General features: G+C 44.6%; 1 protein-coding gene across 1 annotated transcript in view; it reads left to right on the top strand.

Annotated features, from left to right (window-relative positions):
- The first annotated feature begins 8,641 nt into the window (after positions 1–8,641).
- strip2 (striatin interacting protein 2) overlaps positions 8,642–14,944 on the top strand; it is a 58,495-nt gene continuing 52,192 nt past the window's right edge. The window contains exon 1 of the mRNA XM_062983369.1: positions 8,642–8,875. Within this exon, the coding sequence (XP_062839439.1) occupies positions 8,657–8,875 (219 nt within the window). The 5' untranslated portion in view covers positions 8,642–8,656. The remainder of the gene's footprint in view (positions 8,876–14,944) is intronic.

Genomic DNA, 14,944 nt, shown 5'->3' with positions numbered 1-14,944 from the left:
ATACATATTTTCCGGGGATCCCAAAGAGTACAAATACATATAGGCAGACAGATAGATTTCATGGAAATAAGGGAGAATCCATAAAAGTAAGTTACATTGCATAAAGGGGAATCATGAATGATATAAACAATTGAAAATATTTGATAAGAACGAAGTTCATAACATCTGGAGAACCCAGCATGGAAATTCATAAAAGTGGAGTTTTAGCAGCATGATTTTACAATTCATGAAGTTGTTATCTCTTGCCTCAGAGTGCAGGGATAATCCACAGTAAACTCCAGTAAAAAGTCTCAATCACCTTCTACTATAAATATATGGAATATAGAACATAAAGTCTTGATTTTTGAACTATCTTTTACAAAGTCCTGGGGGGGGGAGGGTGGTCACCTCGATCACATATTGGTCATGGGAGTTCTGGGTGCCAATTTTGGTTCAATTCCATCGTTGGTGGAGTTCAGAATGCTCTTTGATTGTAGGTGAACTATACATCCCAGCAACTACAATAGCAAAATCAATCCCTTCCCGAACCCCACCAGTATTCAAATTTGGGCGTATCAGGTATTTGTGCCAAATTTAGCCCAGTGAACGAAAATACATCCTGCATATCGGATATTTACATGACGATTCATGACAGTCGCAAAATTACGGTTGTGAAGTTGCAACGAAAATAATGTTATGTTCAGGGGGTCACCACAACATGAGTAACCGTATTAAGGGGCTGTAGTGGCCCCCAAGCATAAAATTATTTTCGTTGCTACTTCACAGCCGTAATTCTGCAATTGTTATGAATCATAACGTAAATATCTGCATTAGGAAGGTTGAGAACCACTGGCATAGAAAAATAATGGGATTTGTAGTTTTGCAAGGGCTTTAGTTTGCTTTACGAAGTCCCCATGGGGAGAGAGGGTGGGTTAAAAATAAGGTTGTATCATATTAGCAAACTACAAATCTCATGGCAGTTATGAATCGTAATGTAAATATCTGCATTGGGATGATTGAGACCCTCTGCTATAGAAAAATCATGGGATTTGTAGTTTTGCAAGGGCTTTAGTTTAACATAGGAAGTCCCCATGGGGAGGGAGGGTGGGTTAAAAATAAGGTTGTATCATATTAGCGAACTACAAATCCCATGGCAGTTAAACCGGGGTTAAACTGTGTTAATTCCACAGTGTGGATGATGTACCCCATGTTCACCTTGCAGCCGTGTCCGTACAGTTTACAGTTCTTTCAGTCTTTGCAAAGGTAAATAAATGTGCTTTTTGGGAACCTGGGACGCTGCAAAGGTAAATAAATGTGCTTTTTGGGAACCTGGGACGCTGCAAAGGTAAATAAATGTGCTTTTTGGGAACCTGGGACGCTGCAAAGGTAAATAAATGTGCTTTTTGGGAACCTGGGACGCTGCAAAGGTAAATAAATGTGCTTTTTGGGAACCTGGGACGCTGCAAAGGTAAATAAATGTGCTTTTTGGGAACCTGGGACGCTGCAAAGGTAAATAAATGTGCTTTTTGGGAACCTGGGACGCTGCAAAGGTAAATAAATGTGCTTTTTGGGAACCTGGGACGCTGCAAAGGTAAATAAATGTGCTTTTTGGGAACCTGGGACGCTGCAAAGGTAGATAAATGTGCTTTTTGGGAACCTGGGACGCTGCAAAGGTAAATAAATGTGCTTTTTGGGAACCTGGGACGCTGCAAAGGTAAATAAATGTGCTTTTTGGGAACCTGGGACGCTGCAAAGGTAAATAAATGTGCTTTTTGGGAACCTGGGACGCTGCAAAGGTAAATAAATGTGCTTTTTGGGAACCTGGGACGCTGCAAAGGTAAATAAATGTGCTTTTTGGGAACCTGGGACGCTGCAAAGGTAGATAAATGTGCTTTTTGGGAACCTGGGACGCTGCAAAGGTAAATAAATGTGCTTTTTGGGAACCTGGGACGCTGCAAAGGTAAATAAATGTGCTTTTTGGGAACCTGGGACGCTGCAAAGGTAAATAAATGTGCTTTTTGGGAACCTGGGACGCTGCAAAGGTAAATAAATGTGCTTTTTGGGAACCTGGGACGCTGCAAAGGTAAATAAATGTGCTTTTTGGGAACCTGGGACACTGCAAAGGTAAATAAATGTGCTTTTTGGGAACCTGGGACGCTGCAAAGGTAAATAAATGTGCTTTTTGGGAACCTGGGATGCTGCAAAGGTAGATAAATGTGCTTTTTGGGAAACTGGGACGCTGCAAAGGTAAATAAATGTGCTTTTTGGGAACCTGGGACGCTGCAAAGGTAAATAAATGTGCTTTTTGGGGAACCTGGGACGCTGCAAAGGTAAATAAATGTGCTTTTGGGGAACCTGGGACGCTGCAAAGGTAAATAAATGTGCTTTTTGGGGAACCTGGGACGCTGCAAAGGTAAATAAATGTGCTTTTGGGGAACCTGGGACGCTGCAAAGGTAAATAAATGTGCTTTTGGGGAACCTGGGACGCTGCAAAGGTAAATAAATGTGCTTTTGGGGAACCTGGGACGCTGCAAAGGTAAATAAATGTGCTTTTTGGAAACCTGGGACGCTGCAAAGGTAAATAAATGTGCTTTTTGGGAACCTGGGACGCTGCAAAGGTAAATAAATGTGCTTTTTGGGAACCTGGGACGCTGCAAAGGTAAATAAATGTGCTTTTTGGGAAACTGGGACGCTGCAAAGGTAGATAAATGTGCTTTTTGGGAACCTGGGACGCTGCAAAGGTAGATAAATGTGCTTTTTGGGAACCTGGGACGCTGCAAAGGTAAATAAATGTGCTTTTTGGGAACCTGGGACGCTGCAAAGGTAGATAAATGTGCTTTTTGGGAACCTGGGACGCTGCAAAGGTAAATAAATGTGCTTTTTGGGAACCTGGGACGCTGCAAAGGTAGATAAATGTGCTTTTTGGGAACCTGGGACGCTGCAAAGGTAGATAAATGTGCTTTTTGGGAACCTGGGACGCTGCAAAGGTTGATAAATGTGCTTTTTGGGAACCTGGGACGCTGCAAAGGTAAATAAATGTGCTTTTTGGGAACCTGGGACGCTGCAAAGGTAAATAAATGTGCTTTTTGGGAACCTGGGACGCTGCAAAGGTAAATAAATGTGCTTTTTGGGAACCTGGGACGCTGCAAAGGTAGATAAATGTGCTTTTTGGGAACCTGGGACGCTGCAAAGGTAAATAAATGTGCTTTTTGGGAACCTGGGACGCTGCAAAGGTAGATAAATGTGCTTTTTGGGAACCTGGGACGCTGCAAAGGTAAATAAATGTGCTTTTTGGGAACCTGGGACGCTGCAAAGGTAAATAAATGTGCTTTTTGGGAACCTGGGACGCTGCAAAGGTAAATAAATGTGCTTTTTGGAAACCTGGGACGCTGCAAAGGTAAATAAATGTGCTTTTTGGAAACCTGGGGCGCTGCAAAGGTAAATAAATGTGCTTTTTGGGAACCTGGGACGCTGCAAAGGTAAATAAATGTGCTTTTTGGGAACCTGGGACGCTGCAAAGGTAAATAAATGTGCTTTTTGGGAACCTGGGACGCTGCAAAGGTAAATAAATGTGCTTTTGGGGAACCTGGGACGCTGCAAAGGTAAATAAATGTGCTTTTTGGGAACCTGGGACACTGCAAAGGTAAATAAATGTGCTTTTGGGGAACCTGGGACGGTGCAAAGGTAAATAAATGTGCTTTTTGGGAACCTGGGACGCTGCAAAGGTAAATAAATGTGCTTTTTGGGAACCTGGGACGCTGCAAAGGTAAATAAATGTGCTTTTTGGGAACCTGGGACGCTGCAAAGGTAGATAAATGTGCTTTTTGGAAACCTGGGACGCTGCAAAGGTAAATAAATGTGCTTTTTGGGAACCTGGGACGCTGCAAAGGTAGATAAATGTGCTTTTTGGGAACCTGGGACGCTGCAAAGGTAGATAAATGTGCTTTTTGGGAACCTGGGACGCTGCAAAGGTAAATAAATGTGCTTTTTGGGAACCTGGGACGCTGCAAAGGTAGATAAATGTGCTTTTTGGGAACCTGGGACGCTGCAAAGGTAGATAAATGTGCTTTTTGGGAACCTGGGACGCTGCAAAGGTAGATAAATGTGCTTTTTGGGAACCTGGGACGCTGCAAAGGTAAATAAATGTGCTTTTTGGGAACCTGGGACGCTGCAAAGGTAAATAAATGTGCTTTTTGGGAACCTGGGACGCTGCAAAGGTAAATAAATGTGCTTTTTGGAAACCTGGGACGCTGCAAAGGTAGATAAATGTGTTTTTTGGGAACCTGGGACGCTGCAAAGGTAGATAAATGTGCTTTTTGGGAACCTGGGACGCTGCAAAGGTAAATAAATGTGCTTTTTGGGAACCTGGGACGCTGCAAAGGTAAATAAATGTGCTTTTTGGGAGCCTGGGACGCTGCAAAGGTAGATAAATGTGCTTTTTGGGAACCTGGGACGCTGCAAAGGTAAATAAATATGCTTTTTGGGAACCTGGGACGCTGCAAAGGTAGATAAATGTGCTTTTTGGGAACCTGGGACGCTGCAAAGGTAGATAAATGTGCTTTTTGGGAACCTGGGACGCTGCAAAGGTAGATAAATGTGCTTTTTGGGAACCTGGGACGCTGCAAAGGTAGATAAATGTGCTTTTTGGGAACCTGGGACGCTGCAAAGGTAAATAAATGTGCTTTTTGGGAACCTGGGACGCTGCAAAGGTAGATAAATGTGCTTTTTGGGAACCTGGGACGCTGCAAAGGTAGATAAATGTGCTTTTTGGGAACCTGGGACGCTGCAAAGGTAGATAAATGTGCTTTTTGGGAACCTGGGACGCTGCAAAGGTAAATAAATGTGCTTTTTGGGAACCTGGGACGCTGCAAAGGTAAATAAATGTGCTTTTTGGAAACCTGGGACGCTGCAAAGGTAGATAAATGTGCTTTTTGGGAACCTGGGACGCTGCAAAGGTAGATAAATGTGCTTTTTGGGAACCTGGGACGCTGCAAAGGTAGATAAATGTGCTTTTTGGGAACCTGGGACGCTGCAAAGGTAAATAAATGTGCTTTTTGGGAACCTGGGACGCTGCAAAGGTAGATAAATGTGCTTTTTGGGAACCTGGGACGCTGCAAAGGTAGATAAATGTGCTTTTTGGGAACCTGGGACGCTGCAAAGGTAGATAAATGTGCTTTTTGGGAACCTGGGACGCTGCAAAGGTAAATAAATGTGCTTTTTGGGAACCTGGGACGCTGCAAAGGTAGATAAATGTGCTTTTTGGGAACCTGGGACGCTGCAAAGGTAGATAAATGTGCTTTTTGGGAACCTGGGACGCTGCAAAGGTAGATAAATGTGCTTTTTGGGAACCTGGGAGGCTGCAAAGGTAGATAAATGTGCTTTTTGGGAACCTGGGACGCTGCAAAGGTAAATAAATGTGCTTTTTGGGAACCTGGGACGCTGCAAAGGTAAATAAATGTGCTTTTTGGGAACCTGGGACGCTGCAAAGGTAGATAAATGTGCTTTTTGGGAACCTGGGACGCTGCAAAGGTAGATAAATGTGCTTTTTGGGAACCTGGGACGCTGCAAAGGTAGATAAATGTGCTTTTTGGGAACCTGGGACGCTGCAAAGGTAAATAAATGTGCTTTTTGGGAACCTGGGACGCTGCAAAGGTAAATAAATGTGCTTTTTGGGAACCTGGGACGCTGCAAAGGTAAATAAATGTGCTTTTTGGGAACCTGGGACGCTGCAAAGGTAGATAAATGTGCTTTTTGGGAACCTGGGACGCTGCAAAGGTAAATAAATGTGCTTTTTGGGAACCTGGGACGCTGCAAAGGTAAATAAATGTGCTTTTTGGGAACCTGGGACGCTGCAAAGGTAGATAAATGTGCTTTTTGGGAACCTGGGACGCTGCAAAGGTAGATAAATGTGCTTTTTGGGAACCTGGGACGCTGCAAAGGTAGATAAATGTGCTTTTTGGGAACCTGGGACGCTGCAAAGGTAGATAAATGTGCTTTTTGGGAACCTGGGACGCTGCAAAGGTAAATAAATGTGCTTTTTGGGAACCTGGGACGCTGCAAAGGTAAATAAATGTGCTTTTTGGGAACCTGGGACGCTGCAAAGGTAGATAAATGTGCTTTTTGGGAACCTGGGACGCTGCAAAGGTAGATAAATGTGCTTTTTGGGAACCTGGGACGCTGCAAAGGTAGATAAATGTGCTTTTTGGGAACCTGGGACGCTGCAAAGGTAGATAAATGTGCTTTTTGGGAACCTGGGACGCTGCAAAGGTAAATAAATGTGCTTTTTGGGAACCTGGGACGCTGCAAAGGTAGATAAATGTGCTTTTTGGGAACCTGGGACGCTGCAAAGGTAGATAAATGTGCTTTTTGGGAACCTGGGACGCTGCAAAGGTAGATAAATGTGCTTTTTGGGAACCTGGGACGCTGCAAAGGTAGATAAATGTGCTTTTTGGGAACCTGGGACGCTGCAAAGGTAAATAAATGTGCTTTTTGGGAACCTGGGACGCTGCAAAGGTAAATAAATGTGCTTTTTGGGAACCTGGGACGCTGCAAAGGTAAATAAATGTGCTTTTTGGGAACCTGGGACGCTGCAAAGGTAAATAAATGTGCTTTTTGGGAACCTGGGACGCTGCAAAGGTAGATAAACGTGCTTTTTGGGAACCTGGGACGCTGCAAAGGTAAATAAACGTGCTTTTTGGGAACCTGGGACGCTGCAAAGGTAGATAAACGTGCTTTTTGGGAACCTGGGACGCTGCAAAGGTAAATAAACGTGCTTTTTGGGAACCTGGGACGCTGCAAAGGTAGATAAACGTGCTTTTTGGGAACCTGGGACGCTGCAAAGGTAAATAAATGTGCTTTTTGGGAACCTGGGACGCTGCAAAGGTAAATAAATGTGCTTTTTGGGAACCTGGGACACTGCAAAGGTAAATAAATGTGCTTATTGGGAACCTGGGACGCTGCAAAGGTAAATAAATGTGCTTTTTGGGAACCTGGGACGCTGCAAAGGTAAATAAATGTGCTTTTGGGGAACCTGGGACGCTGCAAAGGTAAATAAATGTGCTTTTTGGAAACCTGGGACGCTGCAAAGGTAGATAAATGTGCTTTTTGGAAACCTGGGACGCTGCAAAGGTAGATAAATGTGCTTTTTGGGAACCTGGGACGCTGCAAAGGTAAATAAATGTGCTTTTTGGAAACCTGGGACGCTGCAAAGGTAGATAAATGTGCTTTTTGGGAACCTGGGACGCTGCAAAGGTAGATAAATGTGCTTTTTGGGAACCTGGGACGCTGCAAAGGTAGATAAATGTGCTTTTTGGGAACCTGGGACGCTGCAAAGGTAAATAAATGTGCTTTTTGGGAACCTGGGACGCTGCAAAGGTAAATAAATGTGCTTTTTGGGAACCTGGGACGCTGCAAAGGTAGATAAATGTGCTTTTTGGGAACCTGGGACGCTGCAAAGGTAGATAAATGTGCTTTTTGGGAACCTGGGACGCTGCAAAGGTAAATAAATGTGCTTTTTGGGAACCTGGGACGCTGCAAAGGTAGATAAATGTGCTTTTTGGGAACCTGGGACGCTGCAAAGGTAGATAAATGTGCTTTTTGGGAACCTGGGACGCTGCAAAGGTAAATAAATGTGCTTTTTGGAAACCTGGGACGCTGCAAAGGTAGATAAATGTGCTTTTTGGGAACCTGGGACACTGCAAAGGTAAATAAATGTGCTTTTTGGAAACCTGGGACGCTGCAAAGGTAGATAAATGTGCTTTTTGGGAACCTGGGACGCTGCAAAGGTAAATAAATGTGCTTTTTGGGAACCTGTCTTGCGAATGGCAAGGCTCCCGTCAACCTCAGCCTTTCCTCTCCCACCTTTTTCGCACCTTCTTTTGCAGGTGGCCATAGCAACGGCCCACCTGTCCGCAAAGCACAATCCGAAATTGTCCCCAAAATAGCAGCCGAGAGAGTGACACCAGACGGACACGACACTGGCTTTTGTGCAACGCAAGGATTCCAAAATATCGGATATAGATCAGGCCTGGGCCAACTTGGGCCCTCCCTCCGGGTGTTTTGGACTCCAACTCCCACAATTCCTAACAGCCTAGGAAGAGTGAAGATGCAATGCAACCCATGCTATAGGATGCCGGGACTTGTGGGAGTTGCAGTTCTACAAGGTCTGTGGACTTCTACGCGGTACAATGCTGATGTCTTGTCAAACTACAACTCCCAGGACTCCATTAGCAGTGAGCCATGTAGAATGAATGCAGCTCAATGATACTAACTCGTGGGAATTGTAGTTTAACAAGGTCTTTAGCAGTGTCGGTCCCTCGTCAAACGACAACTCACAGCACTGAACCAGGGTGGTTTATGAGTAGAGGCAACGTAACCAGTGCTGTGGAATGCTGGGCCTTGCGGGAGTTGTAGTTTTACAAGGTCTGCAGCCTTTTCTGCTGCATAAACTACAACTCCCAGGAGCTTATAGCAGTGAGCCATGGCAGCTTATGGGGGTGTAGATGCAAAGCAACCCATGCTATGAAATGCTGGGACTTGTAGTTCAGCGAGGCGCCTTTTAAGGGGAACTGCAACTCCCAGGGCTCCCAGGCGGAGGCCCCGCCCGCTCCTTCTCCTTCGCCATCCGCCCTGGTGACAGCTCTGCCAACAGGGGTCTCCCTCCTCTGCGCCGCAGCCAATGGGCGGCGGGGGTGTGCGCGCAGGCCCCGCCCAGAGGCGCCGGGCGGCCAATGGCGAGGCGCGTGGGCGTGGCCTGTGCGGGGAAGCGCTGTCCCTATCCCCACACGTGGCCGAGCTGCTGCAGGGCTGCCTGGCCATCTGGCTGGAGGGGTCTGGCATGGAGGAGCCCGGCAAGGGCGGCAAGGGCGGGCCCCGCGCCCAGAGGAACCGCTCCCAGGTCGGACCCCTTCCTCCCCTCCCTGCCTCCCTCCATTTCCCACTGCAGAATGGCATGGGCTCCCCTTTGCAAGCCTTGCTTTTGCTTTTCTGCATTTGCAAACTTATCCTAGCAAGGCACCTATTGCAAAGGATTGCATTGCCTTTTGCATGGGGTGCCTTTTTGCAAGCTCGGTTTTGGTATCTGTGTATTTGGAAACTCTCATAGGCATCTATTGCAAAGGACGGTGTGGGTATATCTCTCTGTGTGTATCTGTTTGCAAACTCTAATATGCAACCTCTATTTTATAGCTATTAGCAAACTATCATAGGTCCCTCTTTCAAAGGATAATGTGTTCACATATATATGTGTGTGTGTGTTTGTATGTGTGTTTTCAAACTATCATAGGCACTTCTGCACACATTTCAAAATTGCATGGGTGCCACTTGAAAGCTATGTATGTATGTGTGTGTATATATATATATATATATAGTGTGTGCAAACTATAATATTGCACCTGTTACAAAGGACTATTGCAAATTGCATGGGGTACCTTTTGCAAGCCTTGCTTTTGCATTTCTGCATTTGCAAACTTATCCTAGCACAGCACCTATTGCAAAGAATTGCATTGCCTTTAGCATGGGGTGCCTTTTTGCAAGCTCTGTTTTGGTATCTCTGCATTGGCAAACTCTCATAGGCACCTATTGCAAAGGGTGTCTGTATAATATGCAACCTCTATTTTTATATCTTTTAGCAAACTCATAGGCACCTATTGCAAAGGATGGTGTGTGTCTATATCTATGTGTATATCTTTGCAAACTATAATATGCAAACTATTTTTGTATCTATTAGCAAACTATCATAGGTACTCCTGCACACGTTGGAAAATTGTATGGGGTGCCTTTTGAAAGCTATGCATGTATATGTGTATGTGTATGTATGTCTATTATAGTTTGCAAAGCTATATGTGTGTGTGTGTGTGTATCTGCAAACTATAATAGGCACCTATTGCAAAGGATTGTATTGCAAATTCCATAGGGTACCTTTTGCAAGCTATGTACATATATGTGTGTCTGTATACATACATATGTTTGCAAACTATAATAGGCATTTACTGCAAAGGACTGTATTGCCATTTTCCTGGGGTGCCTTTTTGCAAGCTCTGTTTTGGTATCTGTATTTGCAAACTCTCACAGGCACCTATTTTAAAGGATGGCGCGTATATATCTCTGTGTGTAGATCTATGTTTGCAAACTGTAATATGCAACCTCTATTTTTATCGCTATTTGCAAACTATCATTACGTAGGTACCTCTTTGAAAGGATAATGTGTTCATATATATGTGTGTGTTTTCAAACTATCATAGGCACTTCTGCACACATTGCAAAATTACATGGGTGCCACTTGAAAGCTATGTATGTATGTATATATATATATTGTGTGTGCAAACTATAATATTGCACCTGTTACAAAGGACTGTATTGCAAATTCCATGGGGTACCTATTGGAAGCCTTGCTTTTGCATTTCTGCATTTGCAAACTTATCCTAGCAAAGCACCTATTGCAAAGGACTGCATTGCCTTTTGCATAGGGTGCCTTTTTGCAAGCTCAGTTTTGGTATCTCTGTATTTGCAAACTCTCATAGGCACCTATTGCAAAGGATGGTGTGGGTATATCTTTGTGTATATCTTATGTTTGCAAACTATAATATTCAACCTCTATTTTTATCGCTATTTGCAAACTATCATTACGTAGGTACCTCTTTGAAAGGATAATGTGTTCATATATATGTGTGTGTGTGTTTTCAAACTATCATAGGCACTTCTGCACACATTGCAAAATTGCATGGGTGCCACTTGAAAGCTATGTATGTATATATGTGTGTAGATGTGTGTGTGTGTTTGCAAACTACAATATTGCAACTGTTACAAAGGACTGTATTGCAAATTGCATGGGGTACCTTTTGCAAGGTGTGTGTGTCTGTACACATACATACGTATGTTTGCAAACTCATAGGCACCTATTGTAAAGCATGGTGTGCACCCTTTGCCAATTGCATGCCTTTTGCAAGCTATGTATGTTAATGTGTCTGTATACATACATATGTTTGCAAACTATAATAGGCACTTACTCAAAAGGATTGTATTGCCAATTGCATGGGGTGCTTTTTGATATCTGTATTTGCAAACGCTCATAGGCACCTATTGCAAAGGATAAGGTTCTCATGTAGATGTTTACAAACTATAATATGTAACTATTGCAAACAATAGTGTGAACGCATTTTCAGTTGCATGGGGTGCCTTTTGCAAGTTGTATATGTAAATGTGTGTATGTGTGCATATATGTTTGCAAACTATAGTAGGCACCTATTGCAATGGACTGTATTGCAAATTGCATTGGGTGCCTTTGCAAACTATATGCGTTTCTGTATACATATATAAGTTTGCAAACTACAATATGCACCTATTGGAAACGATGGTGTGCACACAGCGCAAATTGCATAGGGTGACTTTTGCAACCCCAATTTTTATATCTGTATGCAAACTATAATAGCCATAAGGAGAAGCAGGTAAGAAATAGAATTATTATTATTATTAGGCACTTACTGCAAAGGATAAATGCCCATATTGCAAATTGTAAAGGGTACTTTTGCAAACCATGTATATGTGCATATGTGTGTGTATATATTATATGTTTGCAAACTATAATACACACATATTGCAAAGGATAATGTGCACATAATGCAAATTGTGTATATGTGTGTGTGTGTGTGTGTGTGTATATATATATATACACGCACACACACAAATTTCAACTACCATAGGCACATGTTGCAGATTGTATGGGGTGTCTGTGAAAGCTCTATTTTTATATCTGTCTGACTATATTTGCAAACTATAATAGGCACATATTGCAGATTGCATTGGGTGACTTTGCAAGCTATCTCTCTCTGTGTATGTGTGTGTGTGTTTGCCAACTATAATGCGCACATATTGCAAACTGCTGCAAACTATAATGCCTAGGGAGTTGCAAGTGCAAAAACAGCTTCCAAAAGACATCCTGGGTCATATTTTGGGGCAAACTCTTGTGTCTCTATTTGCAAACTGTCTTCGGGGGACCATCATGTCATTCCTTTCTTATTGTTTTGGGGTGCCCTTGCTGATGGGATATGTAGTCTTTCCATTGTGCTTGGAGTGGCTTTTCCCTCTCTTTCTGTTCTGTTCATTGCCTCCATCTGTTCTTTGGCACAGAAGGAAGGAAGGGAAGGAAGGAAGGCAGGAAGGAGGCAGAGAGAAGGCTGCAAGCTGGAGCCCTTTCTGCCAGAATAATCCGGGTTTTCCTCCTCCTCTTTCAGTCCAAAATAACATTCCCTTTTCTCTTGCACTGAAAGGCAGAGGCAGCTCCCTGGTGAGGAATGTGCAGCAACTGGAGCCAGGAGAGCTGCGGCATCTGTGCGCATTGTTGCACGTTTGTTTGTGTTTGTTTACATGGCAGGTCAAAGGGACGGGTCTCCTACTGAAATCAAATAGGAAATATTCTGAACTCAACCTGAACCCTAGAACCCATCCCAGTTCCTATAACCCAGGCTTCCCTTCCCAAAAACAAAAGGATAATCTGCCACAGCTTAACCCAATCTAATTCAGATTGCATGGACAATATAAGGCTTGAGTCCTAAAGGTGATTCGCCCCCAAGGCAAACATTGTCATATCTCATCCTAAGGAAATTCCAGGACACCTCAGGAAGGCGCCCTGTGGAGCCTGTCAATTTTGGCTCATCAACACCCATCCTTACTTCCACCTCTGACACCCCAAGGCATATCTAAAATCTGTATACATGACAGGAACCCTTGATTGCTGTCATTAATCCCTTTAGAAATCGGTCTAGCAGGAATTAATATATTTCCTGCCCTGTCACTTCATTGTTTCAATAACTCCCGCCTTCTCCTTCCTGATTGGCTCGAGTGGGGACAAAAAGCAGCTCCCTATTGGGCCAACAGAGCAAGGCGGGAAACGAAAGCCCGCCTCGTTCAACCTTCTAGCCTATCCGCGATCAGATGGGCGGGGGAGCGGGGTGGGAAATTCAAAGGGCTGTCAGACTGAAATTTTGTATAAATATGGCTGTATTTTGATTATATGTAAGCTAGTAGACTGAATGATCGCTACTAGTGTCCTTTTCAGCTGAATCGCTCAATAAAAACTCCTTGGCGGATTTTCCTTCAACTTTGGCGGACCTTCTTCATTTCGGCTCCAGGTTGTATTGCGGCTCATATTCTATTGGCTCCGCCAAGGTCCGTTCTCTCAGGACCGGATCGGCTCTCTCCTTAAGGGGCCCGATCCCCTAAAAACGCGGTCGACAACACTACCTTCTGCTGCTGGCTCCTTCTCCAAGCTAATTATTGGGGACCCTGGCTGGGCAAATGCCTTTCTTGGCTTTGCAAAGAGAATGAGAGGACTTCCTGGGGCATTTTGGGCCCATTTCCCAGAACTGGAGGCATTCAGAGCAATAACACCCATTGGAACCTGGTCCTGGAGTCTTGCAGGCTGTATTTCAACAGAGATGGGCATCTGTTAGGAGGGCTTGCATTGGGCCTTCCTTCAGGACCGAAGGGGTCAGACTAGATGCCCTCTCAAAGCAAAGACAAGATGGGTATCTGTCAGGAGGGGTTGCATTGGGTCATCCTTCAGGTTAAAAGGGGTCATTTGGATGACCATCTGTCAGGAGGGTTTACACTATGTCTCCCTGCAGGGTAGAAGGGGTCAGACTAGATGGCCTTTGGCACTTTCAAAGCAGACAAGATGGGTGTCTGTTGGGAGGGGTTGCATTGGGTCATCCTTCAGGACTGAAGGGGTCATTTGGATGACCATCTGTCAGAGTTTGCATTGTGTCTCCCTGCAGGGCAGAAGGGGTCAGACTAGATGACCTTCAGTGCTTTCAAAGCAAAGACGAGATAGGTATCTGTCGGGAGGGGTTGCATTGGGTCATCCTTCAGGTTAGAAGGGGTCATTTGGATGCCCATCTGTCAGGAGGGTTTGCATTGTGTCTCCCTGCAGGGCAGAAGGGGTCAGACTAGATGACCTTTGGGTATTTCTAAGCAAAGACGAGTATTTGTAAGGAGGGGTTGCATTGGGTCATCCCTCAGGTTAAAAAGGGTCAAACTAGATGGCCTTTGGAGGGTATATTTAGACAAAGACTGAATGAGCATCTCTCAGGAAGGGTTGCATTGGGTCTTCCTGCTTTGCAGAAAGGGGCTGGACTGCATGGCCCTTAGAGGTCTCTTTAGAGTTGGATGGCCATCTGTCAGGAGGGTTTGCATTGTGTCATACTGCAGAAGGGGTCAGACTAGATGACCATCGGTGGATCTCTTAAGCAAAAGACAAGATAGAGGCATCTGGCAAGAGGGTTTGCATTGTGTCTTCCTGTCTGGCAGAAGGGGACTGGACCAGATGGCCCTTGGGAGTCTAAAACTGGATGTTTACATAACACCCATTTCCAGTAAATAAGTTGTATGGCCATCTGTGAGGAGAGTTTGCATTGTGTCTCCCTGCAGGGCAGAAGGGGTCAGACTAGGAGGCCTTTTGGGGGTCTCTAAGCAGAAGCAAGGTGGATATCTGTCGGGAGGGTTTGCATTATCTCTTACTGTGGAGCAGAAGGGGGTCAGACTGGATAATCTTAGGAGGTATCGTTCAACTAGTTGGATGGCCATCTGTCAGGGTCTTCGTGCAGGGCAGAAGGGGTCAGACTTGATGGCCTTTGGGGATCTCTAAGAAGCGACAAGATGAGCATCTGTCAGGAGGTCTTGCATTAGCCTGGCAGAAGTGGGGTGGACTAGATGACCCTTGGAGGTCTCTTGTTTGGATGGCCATCTGTGATGAGGGTTTGCATTGTGACTGCAGGGGTGAAGCAGGTCAGACTAGGTGACCTTTGGGAACCACTTAGCAGAGTCTTACGCAGAGCAGAAGGCGGGTCAGGCTAGCTGTCAGCCTTTTCCCGACCTATTGCTTCCCAGGTTGGGGATAATGGGAATTATAACTGGTTTTGCAAGGTCTGTGGGCTTCTCTGCCATATAGTGATGGTGTCTCATCGAACTA

Source organism: Anolis carolinensis, chromosome 5 (genome assembly GCF_035594765.1).
Source record: "Anolis carolinensis isolate JA03-04 chromosome 5, rAnoCar3.1.pri, whole genome shotgun sequence".
In the NCBI taxonomy this organism is placed as follows: Eukaryota; Metazoa; Chordata; class Lepidosauria; order Squamata; family Dactyloidae; genus Anolis; species Anolis carolinensis.
This window is presented reverse-complemented; position numbering and strand designations above follow the sequence as displayed.